This window comes from Bombina bombina, chromosome 3, assembly GCF_027579735.1.
Source record: "Bombina bombina isolate aBomBom1 chromosome 3, aBomBom1.pri, whole genome shotgun sequence".
Lineage (NCBI taxonomy): Eukaryota > Metazoa > Chordata > Amphibia > Anura > Bombinatoridae > Bombina > Bombina bombina.
Window position 1 is genome coordinate 1,090,287,609 of NC_069501.1, and position 21,471 is coordinate 1,090,309,079.

General features: G+C 36.9%; 1 protein-coding gene across 1 annotated transcript in view; it reads right to left on the reverse strand.

Moving 5' to 3' along the window:
- The window catches only part of COG6 (component of oligomeric golgi complex 6), a 650,023-nt gene extending 635,005 nt beyond the window's left edge, over positions 1-15,018 (reverse strand). Inside the window, exon 1 of the mRNA XM_053708403.1 lies at positions 14,805-15,018. Coding sequence (XP_053564378.1) covers positions 14,805-14,930 — 126 coding nt within the window. The 5' untranslated portion in view covers positions 14,931-15,018. The remainder of the gene's footprint in view (positions 1-14,804) is intronic.
- Between the last annotated feature and the right edge of the window lie 6,453 nt (positions 15,019-21,471).

The following is a 21,471-nucleotide window of genomic DNA, read 5'->3' on the forward strand; positions in this document are numbered from 1 at the left end:
AACATCCGAGAAACCGCTAGAGCATCTATCAGAACTGTCTAAGGATCTCTAAGCCCTAAACTGCTCCCCAGCCTAGACAGCTGGCGTCCGTGGTCACTAACACCCAGAAAGGTCTCAGGAAGCATGTGCCCCGAGACAGATGGGCCTTAGAATCCACCACAAGAGAGAGGCTCCATTAGGGGATCCAGAGCTAGCATCTGTGAGAGATCTGAGAGGTCTCTGTTCCATTGTCTGATAATGCAAAATTGAAGATGTCTCAGATGGAGACGAGAAAACTAATAATGCCCATGAAAACAGCCATTAGACCAATACTGACCGACAGATTGATGGTCAGAGAACTAAATAGAAAATCAAGCTGTCACCCAAGAACTCCATTCCAGAGTCACCTTCCAACCAAAAAGCGAAGAAAATGAAAAATCCGGAAATTCGGCTACTTCAATCAGGCCCAATGTGTCATGCCCCCATGAGTCTTGAACTCTGGTCTCTCATGTAGTATCCCAGTGACTTTTCACTGAGCCACCCGAGGGCTTTGCCAGAAGAGCCCCTAGAACCTTCAAATAGAATCGAGGAACAGAGACTTATCAAGGTTAGCTCTACCTTTTCGTTTCAAAGGATAACCAGAGTCAGTAGTTGGTTCAAACCAACAACCCTGAAAAACCACACAGTCAACCAATAGGCCACATAGGCCTTAATGGCCTAGCCCTAAGAACGCCCCGGGGGGGGGGGGGGGGAATAAATATATATATATATATATATATATATATATATATATATATATATATATATTATATCTTATATCCTTCATCTGAGAAAGGAAATATAAATAGTTGTTCAAAGAACATGAAAGAATTAGGCATGGGTCATGAAAAATACATGACCCAAATATTAAAAATTAATTCCCTAAGAAGGGAAAAAATATACTAGTGTTGAAAGTACACTAAAGAATTTGTAATAATGCATGAACAATACATGTCACAAAATCTAAAAATTCCTTCCCTAAGAAGGGAAAAAATAGAATTCAAAAACACTAAATAGTTAGAATGTTACATGAATAAAGCTACATACTTTAGTCTCTATACTGGGCACTGTCATGTTGAAACCTAGGTTTCTTTAATCTGATCTTTGCAGTTGAGGACAGTTAGGGACAGGAAAATAATGCAAACAATGGATGGGTGTAATATAGCAATGTAAAAAAAAAACATAAACCCTGTTAAAGGGCCATTCATTGCACATTTTATCTGTCCATAATTGTCCTGAGCAGAAGGGATAGATAAAGATTACTTTAAAGAAACTCAGAGGAATTAGAAAACATTTCAAAGCTAAATTATAGGAAAATAGAAAATTAATAATTACAGTATATTACAATTTTTTTTTTCAAACATGATTAAACATTGTATATTGCAAACACACCTTGTTTAACAAAACTTTATTTGAATAGGTTAGCACTCACTTCCATATTTAATGTTTCATGTACACTGCACATTGTAATAAGCTTAAAAGGGACAGTGCACTGTAATTTTTTTCTCTCCTTTAAAAAGGGACACTGAACCCAAATTTTATCTTTCATGATTCAGAGCATGCAATTTTAAGCATCTTCCTAATTTACTCCAATGATCAATCTCCTTCACTCTCTTGCTATCTTTATTTGAAAAGCAAGAATGTAATTTTAGAAGCCATTTATGGTTCACAACCTAGGTTGTCCTTGCTGAATGGTGGATAAATATAGTCCTGTCCAGTGTTCTGGCTCCTTAGCTTACATGCCTTCTTTTTCAAATAAACATAGCAAGAGAACCAAGAAAAATTGATAACAGGAGTAAATTAGACATTTGCATGCTCTATCTGAATCATGAAAGAATTTTTTTTGGTTTAGTAACCCCCTTTAATAAGTTCCCAATAATTGATTTACCCGCCAGAATGCAATTACATTAGAGCTGCAACAACTAATCGATAATAATCTATTATAAAAATAGTTGTAAACAAATTTCATTATCGATTAGTTGGTTTGCAATTAATGGTTTCAACACGGCACCAGCTGCTTCACTCCAATGAGCTCCTGCACATGGTATTGTGTTTTATGGTTACACCTTTAAATTAAAGGACGTCTATAGACATTTACATTTCACATTTTTAGGACAGTATAAGTTTTCAACTACTCCTGGCTTATGTGCAACCCAGAAAAAATTAAGAGTCATCATTTGCATTGTTTATATTAACCCCTTAACAACCGAGGACGCGCAGGGTACGTCCTCTAAAAAAAAGTCAGTTAACGACCAAGGACGTACCCTGCACGTCCTCAGTCTGGAAAGCAGCTGGAAGCGATCCTGCTTGCTTCCAGCTGCTTTCCGGTTATTGCAGTGATGCCTCGATATCGAGGCATCCTGCAATAACCTTTTTTAGCCATCCGATGCAGAGAGAGCCACTCTGTGGCCCTCTCTGCACCGGACATCGATGGCTATCTTCGTTGGTGGGTGGGAGCCGGTTTGGGAGGCGGGTGGTGGCCATCGATGGCCCTGGTGATGTGAAGGGGGGCGGGATCGTGGGCGGAGATGACCAGGGGGCGCAGGGATGCGGGCGCGTGCACGGGGAGGGAGCGGGTGGGAACTGCTACACTACAGAAAATGTAATATTAAAAGTGGGTAAAAGGGGGGTGGGGGTTGGTCTGTGGGGGGGAAGCTACACTACAGAAAAAAACAAAAACAAAAAAAACATATTTTTTTGCAAACTGGGTACTGGCAGACAGCTGCCAGTACCCAAGATGGCCCCCAATAAGGCAGAGGGGGAGGGTTAGAGAGCTGTTTTGGGGGGGGGGATCATGGAGTTTGGGGGCTAAGGGGTGATCCTACACAATAAAATAAATACAAAAAATTCAAAGATACCTTTTTATTTTAGTACTGGCAGACTTTCTGCCAGTACTTAAAGGGACAGTACACTGTAAAATAGTTTTTCCATTAATGTATTTTAAATGACTTGTTATACCAACTGCAGAGTATAAAATATTTGAGAAATTCCATTTTCATGCTTATTTGTGTATATGAAGTAGCTGATTTTGTGCTTTGAAACCACAGCCTATTACAATGGGTTGGACTTAAAGGTGATATCAGATCTCATTATGTTCTAAGTTTGTGTAAACAGACTTGCTTCCTTATCTTTTATTTGGCTGGAACACCAAAGCTCAATACATAGAGAGAACAATGGAAAATTATCATTTTATTACTTAACTATCCTGCATCCCACTGAGAGTTTAATCTCTTCTGCTGGCTGTGTATACTTAGGCTATTCAATAGCCTATACTCCAGTATTAATTTGTTCAGTATAGGTGGCGATACCACAGGCTAAATCAGCTATTTCAAATGCTGAAATAGGAGTAAAGGAGCTACTTGTAACCAATTTAATACACTTTAGCAGGTTAAAAGGATCATTGGGAATAATTTAAAGGAGAGAAAAATTTTGGATGAACTGTCCCTTTAAGATTGCGGGGACAATTGTGGGGTGGGAGAGGGAAGGGAGCTGTTTGGGAGGGATCAGGGGGTGTGATGTGTCAGGTGGGAGGTTGATCTCTACACTAAAGCTAAAATTAACCCTGCAAGCTCCCTACAAACTACCTAATTAACCCCTTCACTGCTAGCCATAATACACGTGTGATGCTCAGCAGCATTTAGCGGCCTTCTAATTACCAAAAAGCAACGCCAAAGTCATATATGTCTGCTATTTCTGAACAAAGAGGATCCCAGAGAAGCATTTACAACCATTTGTGCCTAATTGCCTAAAAAGCTGTTTGTAAATAATTTCAGTGAGAAACCTAAAATTGTGAAAACATTTGTGAAAAAGTGAACAATTTTTTTTATTTGATCGCATTTGGCGGTGAAATGGTGGCATGAAATACCAAAATGGGTCTAGATCAATACTTGGGGTTCTCTACTACACTACAGCTAAAATTAACCCTAGAAGCTCCCTACATGTTCCCTAATTAACCCCTTCACTGCTGGGCATAATAAACGTGTGGTGCGCAGTGGCATTTAGCAGCCTTCTAATTACCAAAAAGCAAAGCCAATGCCATATATGTCTGCTATTTCTGAACAAAGGAGATCCCAGAGAAGCATTTACAACCATTTGTGCCATAATTGCATAAGTTGTTTGTAAATAATTTCAGTGAGAAACCTAAAGTTTGTGAAAAATTTGTGAAAAAGTGAACAATTTTTTTTATTTGATCGCATTTGGCGGTGAAATGGTGGCATGAAATATACCAAAATGGGCCTAGATCAATACTTTGGGTTGTCTTCTAAAAAAAATATATACATGTCAAGGGATATTCAGGGATTCCTGACAGATATCAGTGTTCCAATGTAACTAGCGCTAATTTTGAAAAAAAAGTGGTTTGGAAATAGCAAAGTGCTACTTGTATTTATGGCCCTATAACTTGCAAAAAAAGCAAAGAACCTGTAAACATTGGGTATTTCTAAACTCAGTACAACATTTTGAAACTATTTAGCATGGGTGTTTTTTGGTGGTTGTAGATGTGTAACAGATTTTGGGGGTCAAAGTTAGAAGTTTTTTTCCAATTTTTCCTCATATTTTATACTTTTTTTATAGTAAATTATAAGTTATGATGAAGCTAATGGTATCTTTTTTTAAGTCCATTTAATGGCGAGAAAAACGGTATACAATATGTGTGGGTACAGTAAATGAGTAAGAGGAAGATTACAGCTAAACACAAACACCGCAAAAATGTAAAAATAGCCTTGGTCCCAAACGGACAGAAAATGGAAAAGTGCTATGGTCATTAAGGGGTTAAATCATGTGATTTGGGGTTATGCTTTGCATGATATAGTGCTGAGCATGTTGTTATTTACACCTAGCCCTAGATTGATGGGAGCTGCTATTTGAATTGATTGCACAATTATTAGCGGATTGCATGCAATTGCTGATTATATATACTGCATAGATAGACGTGTAAGGCTTTGTCCTGTTATTGATATATAGTCCTTAGCATTTTCGATTTTTTAAAATTGTTTTTTTATATTTGTGATATGTACCAGATTCAACCTCTATAAGTATAAATCTGTTATTATAAGAGCTGCTAGATATTTTTCCCTATCCTTATAGCTGGTTATTTACCATTGCATATAGATTTTTAAGATATTTTTATGTTAGCTTGAAGTTCAGGCTTACTTTATTGAGAAGCCTCTTGACAAGGAGGAAAACACTTTGCATTGGTGGAGCTTACAAAGATAAATATCCCACCTTAGCAAAATTGGCAAAACTCTACTTATGCATCTCAGGCACCTCAACACCGTCTTCTCTGCTGCAGGCAAAATAGCTGCAAAAAGAGAGCCAGCATCAGCCAGGAGCATGTTGGTCATGTTGACATTTTTTGCATTTTAATACAAAATTTCTCAAAGTGCGAATAACAGAATGTTATAAACAGTGATAATCTACCTCTTTCTAGTTCTACCTCTTTTCAAACCATGTTGTGGTTTTGTTTTGCAAAATTATAAAAATGTGCTCTGCTGCTTAAAAATTGGACAAACAGTTTGTTGATGTAAAGTTTTAGTCTGAAGTTTATATTTGTAACACTCTGTAGCTGTATGTAGATTTTATTTTAAATATAGGAAAAAAAATATTGTTTTTATCTGATTAGAAAAAAATAATCGACCGATTAATTGATTAGGAAAATAATCGTTAGTTGTAGCCCTAAATTTCATTGTTTACAAACAATTTGTTTACTTTTATTTTGTCATAGGATTTAGCTGGTGTTGTCTGTTGTATCCTCAATCTATGATGAAAATTTCAATAATTTAAGTATTGGTTATAGAAAACCTTGATGGTTCATCTTAAAGGGACACTGAACCTAATTTTTTTTCTTTTGTGATTCAGATAGAGCATGCAGTTTTAAGCAACTTTCTAATTTACTCCTATTATCAATTTTTCGTCGTTCTCTTGCTATCTTTATTTGAAAAAGAATGCATCTAAGCTTTTTTTTGGTTCAGAACTCTGGATAGCACTTTTTTATTGGTGGATGGGTGTATCCACCAATCAGCAAGAACAACCCAGGTTGTTCACCAAAAATGGGCCGGAATCTAAACTTACATTCTTGCATTTCAAATAAATATAGCAAGAGAATGAAGAAAAAATTATAAAAGGAGTAAATTAGAAAGTTGCTTAAAATTTCATGCTCTATCTGAATCACAAAAGAAAAAATTTGTGTTCAGTGTCTCTTTAAAGTATTCTCCTAGTGGGGGTGTAAAAAAGGTACTAAAATGTTGTATGTATTGGTGTTTGAGTAAACAGTGAGAAATAAGATCAGGAAGAGTTTGTGTAAATAATTAGACAGATAAGCTAATTAGGTCTGATTCCCTTACCAGATCAGCACATTTCATTGTGTTGGATAGAGGCAGGGCCCTCTATCCATTTATCTCCCATAACTTTTACCTTGTATATTAGACCCATGTTTATAGCGCTGTGGAATTTGTTGGTGCTCTACAAATAACTAATAATTGTGTTGTAGTTTCAATTAGCAGAAACAGTTAATGCATAAACAAAAATATACCTAAAGAATCAATTCATCATGCATTGCAAATTAACAAATCATTGGAAATATATAAAATGTAAAAAAAACAATGTGTGATTTAACCTGAATGTCTCAACAAATAAATCTGAAGCTAGACAAATATCAGCATGTTTAGTGACTGAGCAATAGTGCTAGTTTTCTGCTATGTTGTAGACATGTGAATACTGCACAGAAAAATATATATGTGGAAATTGAGAGAACATTTATTTATTTTGACGAGAAAGAAAATTAGAAAGCTTTAAAGCAGACAGATCCGAGGACAAGAATTGGATAGCAAAAATAACTGACTTAAGGAGATAAGTGTTGAATGTTAAGGAGAAAAAAAAATGTCTGAAAAATGTCAAGTTGACCCAAAGTGATAAGCCTGGATTTTGCTTTTGCAGCAAAAAAAAGACAGAAATGGACAGAAATAATTCACAATTTCCATTTACCATAATCTTCTCTGCATCTTCTTTTTGCAGCTCACATAGTGGAAATAGATATGATTAATGACTTAGTTATGCAGATTTATGCCAAGTCAATACATAAAAGTGGCTTAAAAGTAAAATGCACAAAAATGCATATGCAGCCCCAGGGGAGGTGGTGGCAAAAGTATTTTTTGTGTCAAAGTGTTCTTTTTAAATTAGCTATGTTGGGGGGGGGGATTTAAATATATAAAAGCATAAATAGGATTTCATGCCCCCAGAATCATGTTTAAATCCCATAGTGATATATTTCTTTAAAAACATAAAAATACAAATATACAAAAAGATGTACTTAAAGGGATATGAAACCCTTTTTTTTCATAATTCAGAGCAATATTAAACAACATTTAAATGTACTTCTTTACTCTAATTCTGTTCAAAAGCATTGCTGGGAACTAGCAGGCAGCACATTATATGCCTCTTGGTATTGGCTCAAACGATGTGCTCAGCTGGCTCCCAGTAATGCATTACTGATCCTTCAACTAAAGGATACCAAGAGAATTAAGCAAATTTAAGAAAAAAAAGTAAATCTGAAAGTTGTTAAAAATGGTATCTTCTTTCTGAATTATGAAATCATTTTTTGGGGTTTCATGTCCATTAAAAAAGGGACTTAAAATTCAGAAATAAACTTTCATGGTTCAGGCGCAATTTTAAAAGACGTATCTGTTAAAGGAACACTGAACCCAAATTTTTAATTTCGTGAATCAGGGAGAGCACAAAGTTTTAATCAACTTTCTAATTTACTCCTATTATCAATTTTTCTTTGTTCTCTTGCTATCTTTATTTTAAAAGCAGGAAGGCCAGTCTGCGCCCTTTTGGTGACATCACAAGCGTTCCCCAACGTACTTTTTAACAATGTCTGGTTGGCTTTGTCAAGGATATCCTTTCATACTTTTTAAACCATCGAGTCCACTTCCTATTGTTCCGGTTCCTATGTAATTAACTATTGGTTGGGATCAGGGCCCTTATAACTTTTAAATGCATTTTTTCTTTAATAATTTTTATCAGACTGTGTTATTATGATTGTAACTGTACTTTTAAATGTATTTTTGATGTTTCTTTGTGACACTTTTTATTCAAGCTTAACAGTTAACAAGAGTTCGCGATAACATGACGCAAGTTAATTTCAACTACACTCGAGCGAACAAGTCTACTTTGAACTTGTAATACACGCACAAACACCCGCGGGAAAAAACCCTTATCGCTTGAGCGCAACAGTTAGCGCTCCACTCATAATCTGGCTCACGGCCAGAGTATTTCTAGGTAGGATTTACGTGGTGGGAAGGTAGAGAATCAGGAGGGCTGACAGTCAATTCCAGCCCACTTTTAACACACAACAAGAAGGTCCAGCCCTGCACTTTGTTTTAGCTCAGATGACTGTTAGGAATGACAGCTGACTGATTTTGATGCATACTATTAATATGATTTTTAATGCATACTTTAATTACGATTACAATGCAATTTCAATACGGCAAATGTCAATGATCACTATACTGTAATGTATGTGTCTTATACAGAAATGCATCCCAACAAAAGGTAGAAAGCATGAAAATGTGCTTTGAGATGTCACAACAGTACAAACGTAATTCTATAAGAGCTTGCTATGATAAGATGCACGTGGCAGAGAAGCAGAAGCTACAAGGCCTGGCTACAAGCAAGGAGGCTACCACTACTTTCTCTACCTGTGACACAGCTGCCCTCATTCTCTGTGACTTCAAAATTCCTATTGATAACTCAAACACTCTGTAGTTGTAAAGCTTCTATAGCTCACCTCTTCCTTTTCACAGTGGACTAATTCTCACACCACAAAGATGGCTGTTTTAATTACCTGATCTTCAGCCACCTTTGTTCTGTCTCTCACTTTACTAACTTCCCATTCTCTGAGGACTCTTTAGGCAACAAAGCTTAGGCCAGTAGACTGGAAACAAATGTTTCCGGCTAGTTTGCAAAGCACTGTGGGACGAAAGGCGCGTTGACTGAGTGCTATGGCAGAGAACATTTGCTTCCAGTCTACTGGCCTAAGCTTTGTTGCCTAAATAATCCTTTTTACTAAACAGAGGTCACCCGACAACTTTGCCTACGTCAGCCTGAGGTGACAAGACACAGCCTTAACCAGGCGATCCTGAGGTTCCTACCTGTTTGCAAAGAGTTGAAATCCGACTGATAACTCGCTGTTGGACAAAACCAAACAAGGGTTTACGGAGCTCCCTTGCAGCAGCTGGTAGGAGATCATCTGATATCGCTGACCAGAAATGGCAGTCTATGGCTACAAGACACAGTCACACTAATGGATCCGGAGGTTATGATTGAAATGTCAGGACTTAAAATCCGACAGACAACCCGCTGTGTGAAATAAGTGAGGTTTGCGGAGCTCCCTGGCAGCATCCTGCGATATCAGCAAAGGGCTACAGGGGAAAGTATGTCTCTTTACAGATGATACAAAAATTTGCAACAGAGTGGATGTTCCAGGGGGGGTAGACAAAATGAGAAGTGATATACAACAATTGGAGGATTGGACAAACGACTGGGATCTAAAGTTTAACACAGCAAAGTGTAAAATAATGCATTTAGGGAAGAAAAATCCAAATGTTAATTACAGACTCAATGACACTTTACTGACTGTTACAGACGAGGAACAGGACTTGGGAATTATTATTTCAGATTATTTAAAACTTAGTAAACAATGTAGTAATGCAGCAAGTAAGGCTAGCAGAATGCTTGGATGTATTTGTAGAGGTATTTGCAGCAGAAATAGTAAGGTTCTTATGCCACTTTATAGATCATTAGTTAGGCCTCATCTTGAGTATTGTGTGCAGTTCTGGAGGCCATATCTTCAGAAGGATATTAACAAACTTGAATCTGTGCAAAGGAGGGCTACCAAAATGGTACATGGTCTAAAAAATAAAACTTACCAGGACAGGCTCAATGACCTAAATATGTATAGCTTAGAGGAGAGAAGGGAAAGAGGTGATATGATAGCAACTTTCAAGTACATTAAAGGGTTTAGTAAAACTGAGGCTGTGGGTATTTTACATAAAATGGAAAATTCAAGAACAAGGGGTCATGAGCTCAAGCTAAAGGGTAGTAGATTCAGGAGTAATTTGAGGAAGCACTTCTTTACAGAAAGAGTGATTGATTTATGGAATAAACTTCCTCAAGAGGTAGTAGCAACAAACACTGTGGGGGACTTTAAAAAATGCATGGGACAAGCATAGGGCTATCCTACGAACTAGAGAAGTTTATACTGTTAGGTAAGGTCGGGCAGATTTGCTGGGCCTATGGCTCTTATCTGCCGTCAATATCTATGTTTCTATGTTTCTAATTGATCTCAGCTTGAGGGACATCATGCATACGGCTTATACGGCCCCTGGATAATTTCAAGTCAAACTACCAGGAGTATTTGTTTGCATAACTTTTTTTGGAGTGGAACATTTATTGAATGAGACTATTTGGTCTTAAATGTAAGTTTAACAGTTATTTTTTTAAAAAATTGCGATTAACAATCGCAATATTTCATGCCCAAAATTGCGATATTCTTTTTTTCCCATATCGCCCAGCCCTACTATCACAAGAGGCAGAACTTTTCTTCACTTTCTGCGATGAGATTTTTTTGAGAATTTTTTTCTGCAGGTCATTTTCAAATAAAATTCAATTTTAAATTAGGCAGTTACACTAAAGCACCAGCTCAAGTGCAATGTGTCGATTAACTGGCGAGTAAAGCTAAAGTTTTTAAAATCTCTCAAATAAAAAAAAAAAAATAACTTTTCTTTTAATCTAACATCACAAGGTAGAAATGTATTAATAAAAAAGGTACAATCAGAAGTCACAGCTTTGTAGGTCAGGAAAGGCTAAGGGGGAGGGTTGAAAGATTTCCTGACAGCCAGTCAACAACAAATGTACTGCTCCATATTTGACTGTTCTCTTCAAACAGCACTTTGCTCTGAACGCACTGTTAAGGAAAACTAACAGTGCAGAAAGAGCAAAGCTCTGTTTGAAGTGACCAGTCTAATGTGGAGTAGTGGTGTAAAGTGAAAGTGCTAAGAGTTCCTGCATGTGTTCTATTCTTTCTGCAGACATGCTGCATTTTCTGCGATGACATCTCAGATCACTGCATGTTCTGCCTTGGAACTATCAACCCTACAATACTTTGTGTTTAACCCTAACAAATGGGTTAAACATACAATAGAAATACCTCTCAGGAGATTCAGAGCACTGCAGTGATGTGTAGTCACTAGAGGCAGGTGAGGCAGTGCTTCACCTCTCATATGGGCAAAAATATATTTTTTTATTGGCTTTAAAAAAAAAATTGTAAATTTTTTCCCCCAGCATTTTTTTTTTCTCACAGCTATATGTTGTGCAATGAAGAGGCACAATCAGGTCTGCCCACCATTACACAACATGCTGCGCCATCTACTGGATGCAAGTGGTTAAGATCATTGCATGGCTCATTAACTGCTTATTTGAGGCAGTCCTATTTGGGCTGAACCAATCCAGTGAGAGGCATTAGTAAGTGGAACATAGGGTTGGGGCTGGATGTTAAATCATATAAAACAAAACAAAAACGCAAAAAAACAACTTTCATATATTTTGTTGCTGTCCTGTGAACCTGCTAGCTTTGCTAAAGTGAAAAAGAGAGTTCTGTTCTTACCCTCTAAGTGCAGTGGAATGTGCCACTGTCACTTCCTGAATCCTTACAGAGCAGGAGAGAGGCACAGAGAGCAGTGTTTCACCCACATCTTATTAAAGTAAGATTTTACTGAAAGATTCTGTTAGTTAAAATGATAATTTAATGAATGTGGTTTAGTGTTTGTTTACTCTTTTATAGCAGGGTCGTTTTTGTATTTTGTTTACTCAAACTTTACACCCACTAACTTAGCAGCTTGCCTCTGTACTTCACACTAAATTATAGACTAATTTTCTGAACTCTCTGTAGCTCTGCTGTTTTATGACTTTAAAATGCAGTGGTCCCCCCCCCCTTGTGTGTGTGTGTGTCTCTATCTATCCATCTCTCTCCTTATGTGTTGTTCTCCCCCATGGTCTCTTTCTCTCTCTGTCTCTCTTCCTCCCCCTCTGACTCTCATCCCTTATGTAATGAAAGAATCTATAAGCATAATTTGCAGCATTAAAGTAAAATGTATGTTTTAAACATATTTTAATGGGCATGGATTTCTAGATCTCATAATCAGAGCAAGCATTGTGTTATCTGGCAAGTGTTTCTGTTACAATCCTTTTAGACTAAAATCAGATGTTTACTAAGTTGACCAGTTTTCCAAGACACCAGTTAAAGGGACATGAAACCCATATGCAAATTTAAATAACTTTCCAATTTACATCTAATATCTAATTTTCTTTATTCTTTTGATGTCCTTTGTTGAAAATCATATCTAAATATGCTCAGTAGCTGCTGATTGGTGGCTGCACATAGATACCTCATGTGATTGGCTCACCCATGTGCATTGCTATTTCTTCAACAAAGGATATCTAAAGAATGAAGGCGTATCCTAGCCACTGCCTCACCATCCTCTGACGTCACTGCACGTCACTGGAGCACTGTTGGACCCAAGCGGAAAACACTGCTGATACAATCAGCAGCGCTAGTCTCATGAATAAGATGTGGAACTAGTGCTTCTGATTGGATCAGCTGCATTTTCCACTCAGAACCTGCAGTGCTTTGCGAGTCCCGATTGGTTTTCTACTGTGTGTTTAACCCCTTTGTGAACCCTTTATAAAAACATCCAGAATGTTAGTAATATTTTAGATAAAGTTTAATTCATCAGTTATAATAAAGATGCACTATCACTTACTTTTTAATGTAGATATTAAATTTAAATTCCCTGCGCTCTGCAGCCCATTTCAAAAGTTGGTTTTTCACTGAGCTTAAAGTTTGAACTGTTCTCCAATCAGCACTCTCCCCTTTAGGCGCCTTTTATCAACCTTTAGCTCACAGAAAAACTGACATGAAATGAGAGGCGGAGAATTTGAATTTCATGTCTACATTAAAAAGTAAGTTATAGCGCATCTTCATTACAACTGATTAATTAAACTTCATCTAAAATATCACTAACATTCCGGATCTGTTTTATAAGGGTAGAGTTTACCATCATTTGAAAAACACAACAGTCTAGGTTCAATAATCGTACAATTACATGCCAAGACCAAATATTCATTTTTTAGTGATAAAGAAGAGAAAACCTGCACACTTATACACACCTCTAAATCAGTTTGTACTAAAAATGCCACCATTTAAAAAAAAAAGGTATATTTCACTTCCCCAATTTATAAATAGCATCATAAAATTCTCAATTAAAAAGCTGCATTACCAAAAAAAATAGGTATCTGGTGATGTACTAGAGATGAAATTTTTAAGAGGTGAATAGCAGAGAGGTTATTTGGATGCTACCTTCTTCTACATGCTTCCTTATTTAAACAAATTTACCTTGTAAAAAAATTGTATGGCTGTAATTTCAGAATGTTGCATGGTTCCAAAATATAATTTAAAAAAAAAAATCAACAACTGGAATTATAACAACTAGATAAATAGATACACAGTTGTATTCCACCTGGTTCTGCAACAATAAAAAAAAATAGTGACACATCTTGTCTTTATGAACTAATGGTGCATGGCTTTAAACTGAGTTGGGGATTTTCACCATTTTACCACGAATCACTTATATATTACACTAAACCAGCAATCTAGTGAACATTAATAATATATGCTGCAACACAGATATAGCCCTTGGTGATTTTAATATTGCCAGAAACCAACATAAACATAGCAAACGCTCATAAAATGACTATTGATAGATTATATATATATATATATATATATATATATATATATATATATATATATACACACACACACACATACATATACATACATACATACACACACATATATATATATACACAGGTAGCCCTCAGTTTACGCCAGGGTTAGTTTCCAGAAGGAATGGTTGTAAATTGAAACCGTTGTAAATTGAAACCCAGTTTATAATGTAAGTCAATGTGAAGTGAGGGAGTTAGGTTCCAGACCCCTCTCAAAATTGTCATAAGTAACACCTAATACATTATTTTTAAAGCTTTGAAATGAAGACTATAAATGTTAAACAGCATTATAAACCTAATAAAATAATCACACAACACAGAATATATAATTAAACTAAGTTAAATGAACAAAAGAATTTGCTAAACAGCATTATAAACCTAATAAAATAATCACACAACACAGACTTCACATTTTTCTGCAAACAGTTCTTTCTATGCATTCCAATCTGGACTGATTTATAGACAGGAAGATCTTGTTCCTTTGAAATCTGCTCGATAGCTCAGGTCTGGTTAAACTGATTAATTTCAGCTTGCTTGGCTGCAACACAAGCGGACAGCTTCACCTACTGGCTATTTTAATAAATATACTGCTTCTCAATGCTTTTTAATAGCAGTCACATGACTGGTAAAAAAGGTTGTTATTCTGAAACTGTGTAAATTGAACCATTGTAAAACGAGGGCTACGTGTGTGTGTGTGTGTATATATATATATATATATATATATATATACACACACACATACACAAAAATATATATATATCTATATATATATATATATATATATATATATATATATATATATATATATACACACACACACATATACATACACACAAATATATATATACACACACAAACACATATATATATACAATGGGAATGGTGTTCTTACTTTCCCGTAATTAGACCCTAGCATCCCCCTGTGTCTATACACATTTTCTTACCTTATCATTATCCAGACGAGTTTCCAAGATCTTGTTAAGTTTCCTGGAGAGAGGATTGCTTGTCTGGGTTGTTGTTGATTGCGCTGTTAGGGAAGGGGCGCTCCCGTTTATGTCAATGTCAGTCATGTCTTTTCGATTGTACACAATTAAAACAAATAGACCCCTTACTAATAACTACCCGGTCCCTAAGCAGTGGCACACACAGCTTCAAGTGACACGCACAGAACAACAAACACAGACTTCCGGGAAAGCATCCAATCAGCTGAGACGATCACTGAACGTCTAAGTACGTCATTAGTTACAACGTGTAGGCTGTGAGTGCTTTAGCACTATGTTCCGTGGTTTTTCCCTATTACAATTTATCAGTAGCCGCTGTACAAAATATCCAATGGTAAAATGTGTAACAAATGTAAACATACAGTGTGCATTACATGGATACAATGTGCAAGACACCACTGTGATATCGAATTTATTTCAGGGGTGCAAATTGCAAATACAAAGGCGTCAAAACTATCAGAAATAGGGAGTAATGAACCCCTGTTGCAAGTCACGTCTCCTTGATTTTGTTAAACTGTTTCTAATTCAGTGGGATGGTTTGCTAGTGCCATATTATTCATAGTTATAGACACTGCAGTAAATCAAAATTATGATATGATATAAGATGCCATTTGAGAAAGAATTATTGACATACACATCTCTTCTGTAAGTTGTACAGGTTCAATGCCTGTGTCTGAATGTTATTTTGGGGGCCTTTTTTATGCTGATTTTAAGAAAAAAGACAAAATAGCATTAATTGTTAGACAAAAACCCAAAGTCCCAAGTTACACCATATTTATTTCACCTAAATCTTTTTTTTTTTTTACATTTTCTCGTTGCACCCTTTTTTGTGCCAGTGTTTGACTATTTTGTAGGTTTCCATGTACCCAGGACATTTATAGGTGGGGGTTTTTCAGCTCTGGTGCAACTTTCCTCTGATCCTACTGTAATTGTATTGGTTTTGGACATAATGCAATAAAACAAAAAACTTGTTTTTTCTAAAAGTCCTAGTACCTCTAAAAATCAGCAACCAATTCTTTTATATATATATATATATATATAAATCTAGGCAGTGGCGGCTGGTGAAGTATTAGAATGGGGGTGCACAAGACCCTGCCCCTTTTAGAAAGCCACGCCCCTTTGAAAAACATGACCCTTTTTAAAAACCACGCCCCTTTTAACAAGCCACACCCATTTTTAAAAGCCACACCCCTTTGCGAAAGTCTGCAGCTGTTAGAAAATATACAACTCAACTTGAAGTAATAGTTTAATATTTTGGCAGTTGTTATCTAATATTATATATATAACTTGTAGGTAGGTAGCTCTGCAGCTGTTATAAAATATACAACTCAACTTGAAGTAATAGTTTAATATTTTGGCGGTTTTTATGTAATATATAACTTGTAGGTAGCAGGTAGGTAGCTCTGCAGCTGTTAGAAAATATACAACTCAACTTGAAGTAATAGTTTAATATTTTGGCGGTTGTTATCTAATATTATATATATAACTTGTAGGTAGGTAGCTCTGCAGCTGTTAGAAAATATACAACTCAACTTGAAGTAATAGTTTAAATAGTTTGGCGGTTGTTATCTAATATATAATTTGTAGGTAGGTAGCTCTGCTGCTCTGCAGCTATTAGAAAATATCAACTAGAAGTTGAACTAAATTGTTAAAGAACTCCCTAAAAGTCCAGTATACTCATAAACTTGCTAATCTCAGACTCAGACTGTGTCTGTTGTTTAAATTACAAGTAGAAAAATAAATTTATTTTTTAACACTAGTTCAAGTTCAAGACTCAACTCAAGTTACTCTATATCAAAAGCAATCTCAGACTCAGACTGTATCTGTTGTTTAAATTACAAGTAGAAAAATGAATTTATTTATTTATTAACACTAGTTCAAGTTCAAGACTCAACTCAAGTTACTCTATATAAAAAGCAATCTCAGACTCAGACTGTATGTGTTGTTTAAATAACAAGTAGAAAAATAAAAAATGTTTTTTTTAAACACTAGTTCAAGTTCAAGACTCAACTCAAGTTACTCTATATAAAAAGCAATCTCAGACTCAGACTGTATCTGTTGTTTAAATTACAAGTAGAAAAAAAAAAGATTTTTTTTTTTTCAACACTAGTAGTTCAAGACTCAACTCAATCAGTTACTCTATATAAAAAACTGCAGGCCTGCAGCAAAAATCATTAAATATCTGCCCACAAACTGTCAAACAACTTACTGAACTAATATAATATAGTAGTAATTAAAATTTAATTAGTAACTATGTTCTACTAGATAGATAATAGAATACTAGTAGTTAGTGACTGTGAATCTAAAGTTAAGTTCTAAACTCTATTGCTAAGCTAAGCTAAGCTAAATGTAATAATGGCTAACTCTAACTAACTCACTCACTGTCTATTATTAGCCTAAGGCTATTTGCACACTGCAGCAGCAAATATGACTGTGTTGATGGCTGCCAGCAGGCAGCAAAACAAAATCGTTTTTTGCAGTTAACAGATTTTTGCACAACAGATCTGAATCTAAAGTTAAGTTCTAAACTCTATTGCTAAGCTAAGCTAAATGTAATAATGGCTAACTGAACTCTAACTCACTCACTGTCTATATTAGCCTATATTTATTAATTAGCCTAAGGAGCCCTAAGGCTATTTGCACACTGCAGCTCAGGCTCAGCAGCAGCAAATATGACTGTGTTGACTGTTGATGGCTGCCAGCAGGCAGCAAAACAAATTCGTTTTTTGCTAACAGATTTTTGCACAACAGAGCTATGCAAAACGCCTCCTCTCAGCTCAACGGCTATCTCCACAAAGATTTTCGTGCCGTTGAGCCGGGAGGAGCCTCGTGGGGACCATCACGTGAGCCAGGGAGCCCTCTCAGCCTATCACACAGTCCGGATCGAGAGGCTGGGGGAGGAGACAGAGCACAGGCTGAACGACCGCACAGTTCAGCCTGTGCGATTATGCCTCTATAGGCATGAAGCTGGGGAGGAGCTACGCCTGCACAGTGAATACATTGCGATCACTGTGCAGGCATATAGAGCTCCTTACCGCACGTGCGAGTGGGGGGTGGAGACTGGAGCCTGACTGTCAATCTATGACTCACAGACTCAGCCTCTCTCAGCCCCCTCAGGCAGCAGTGCGACGAGTGCCGTGGTGCTGTGGTGTGTGTGACGTCACGGACGTCAGCGCACACTGAAGTGTCCACCCGGTCCTAGCTCCTGCCTCCTGCCTAATAAACTCAAATGTACCTGGTACCAAAATGAAAATATCTGATGTGATAGCATTGCAAGCAGCTTAAGCTGGCATCATGATCATGATACTGATAGTATACACTGCACACTGCACAATAAATATAATAAATACAATATAAAATAATATACATAAAAAATAAAAAATAAAATTTTTCATATTTTTTTTTTCCTGCTCATTTTTTTTTTCCTGCTCATTTTTTTTTCCCTCCTCTGCCCCCTGGGGGTTCACGTGCGACAGTGCACATATGGAGGAGCCTCCACTGAATCTAGGTGTAGTATTGGCACATCATGAATGGAAACTATTTTTCTTTCCTACCCCCCAACTGTCCCAATTTTCACGGGACAGTCCCGATTTTAGGGGTCTGTCCCTCTGTCCCGAGTTGCTAGCCATCTGTCCCGATTTGCCCCAGGCATTAAAAAAAAATAAAAAAAAAATTTTTAAATTCTATTGGGCCCATACTCAGAAGCAGCTGGCTTTGCTCTCACATGGTTAGATACCTGTTATATTCCCTGTGGAAAAGGAATGGTGTGTGGGTTAAGCAGGAGTAAGAAGGCTGTATACACTCTGACCACGGGTAATGGTGACCTCTCTAACCTACCTCTGGTAATGATGATGTCTAACCCCTGGTGATAATACTAGCATGCCTTCAGTTTTATACAATGAGCAGTACTAATACCAGGGTAACGAACAGTGGCAGCCGTAGACTGCCATATAATGTGCTTGCCAACCCCAGGACCCCATACAATGAATTACAGATACCCATATATGATGTAGTGTGTGTGTCTATCTGTATCTATAACTGTGTGTGTGTATCTGTATGTATAAGTGTATGCTATGTAGTGTGTGTGTGTATCTGTATGTATAAGTGTATGCTATGTAGTGTGTGTGTGTGTGTATCTGCATGTATAAGTGTATGCTATGTAGTGTGTGTGTATCTGCATGTATAAGTGTATGCTATGTAGTGTGTGTGTGTCTGCATGTATAAATGTAAGCTATGTAGTGTGTGTATGTGTATCTGCATGTATAAGTGTGTATCTGCATGTATAAGTGTATGCTATGTAGTGTGAGTATCTGCATGTATAAGTGTATGCTATGTAGTGTGTGTGTATCTGCATGTATAAGTGTATGCTATGTAGTGTGTGTGTGTCTGCATGTATAAATGTAAGCTATGTAGTGTGTGTATGTGTATCTGCATGTATAAGTGTGTATCTGCATCTATAAGTGAATGCTATGTAGTGTGTGTATGTGTATCTGCATGTATAAGTGTATGCTATGTAGTGTGTGTGTATCTGCATGTATAAGTGTATGCTATGTAGTGTGTGTGTGTCTGCATGTATAAATGTAAGCTATGTAGTGTGTGTATGTGTATCTGCATGTGTAAGTGTATGCTATGTAGTGTGTGTGTGTGCATCTGCATGTGTAAGTGTATGCTATGTAGTGTGTATGTATCTGCGTGTATAAGTGTATGCTATGTAGTGTGTGTGTGTGTATCTGCATGTATAAGTGTATGCTATGTAGTGTGTATGTATCTGCGTGTATAAGTGTATGCTATGTAGTGTGCGTGTGTGTATCTGCATGTATAAGTGTATGCTATGTAGTGTGTGTGTGTGTGTGTATCTGCATGTGTAAGTGTATGCTATGTAGTGTGTATGTATCTGCGTGTATAAGTGTATGCTATGTAGTGTGTATGTATCTGCGTGTATAAGTGTATGCTTTTAAATTCTATTGGGCCCATACTCAGAAGCAGCTGGCTTTGCTCTCACATGGTTAGATACCTGTTATATTCCCTGTGGAAAAGGAATGGTGTGTGGGTTAAGCAGGAGTAAGAAGGCTGTATACACTCTGACCACGGGTAATGGTGACCTCTCTAACCTACCTCTGGTAATGATGATGTCTAACCCCTGGTGATAATACTAGCATGCCTTCAGTTTTATACAATGAGCAGTACTAATACCAGGGTAATGAACAGTGGCAGCCGTAGACTGCCATATAATGTGCTTGCCAACCCCAGGACCCCATACAATGAATTACAGATACCCATATATGATGTAGTGTGTGTGTGTCTATCTGTATCTATAACTGTGTGTGTGTATCTGTATGTATAAGTGTATGCTATGTAGTGTGTGTGTGTATCTGTATGTATAAGTGTATGCTATGTAGTGTGTGTGTGTGTATCTGCATGTATAAGTGTATGCTATGTAGTGTGTGTGTATCTGCATGTATAAGTGTATGCTATGTAGTGTGTGTGTGTGTCTGCATGTATAAATGTAAGCTATGTAGTGTGTGTATCTGCATGTATAAGTGTGTATCTGCATGTATAAGTGTATGCTATGTAGTGTGAGTATCTGCATGTATAAGTGTATGCCATGTAGTGTGTGTGTATCTGCATGTATAAGTGTATGCTATGTAGTGTGTGTGTGTCTGCATGTATAAATGTAAGCTATGTAGTGTGTGTATGTGTATCTGCATGTATAAGTGTGTATCTGCATGTATAAGTGTATGCTATGTAGTGTGTGTGTGTCTGCATGTATAAATGTAAGCTATGTAGTGTGTGTATGTGTTTCTGCATGTATAAGTGTATGCTATGTAGTGTGTGTGTATCTGCATGTATAAGTGTATGCTATGTAGTGTGTGTGTGTATCTGCATGTGTAAGTGTATGCTATCTAGTGTGTGTGTGCATCTGCATGTGTAAGTGTATGCTATGTAGTGTGTATGTATCTGCGTGTATAAGTGTATGCTATGTAGTGTGTGTGTATCTGCATGTATAAGTGTATGCTATGTAGTGTGTATGTATCTGCGTGTATAAGTGTATGCTATGTAGTGTGTGTGTGTGTATCTGCATGTATAAGTGTATGCTATGCAGTGTGTGTGTGTATCTGCATGTGTAAGTGTATGCTATGTAGTGTGTATGTATCTGCGTGTATAAGTGTATGCTATGTAGTGTGTATGTATCTGCGTGTATAAGTGTATGCTATGTAGTGTGTGTGTGTGTATCTGCATGTGTAAGTGTATGCTATGTAGTGTGTATGTATCTGCATTTATAAGTGTATGCTATGTAGTGTGTGTGTGTGTGTGTGTGTATCTGCATGTATAAGTGTATGCTATGTAGTGTGTATGTATCTGCGGGTATAAGTGTATGTTATGTAGTGTGTGTGTGTGTATCTGCATGTGTAAGTGTATGCTATGTAGTGTGTGTATGTGTATCTGCATGTATAAGTGTGTATCTGCATGTATAAGTGTATGCTATGTAGTGTGTGTGTGTCTGCATGTATAAATGTAAGCTATGTAGTGTGTGTATGTGTATCTGCATATATAAGTGTGTATCTGCATGTATAAGTGTATGCTATGTAGTGTGTGTATGTGTATCTGC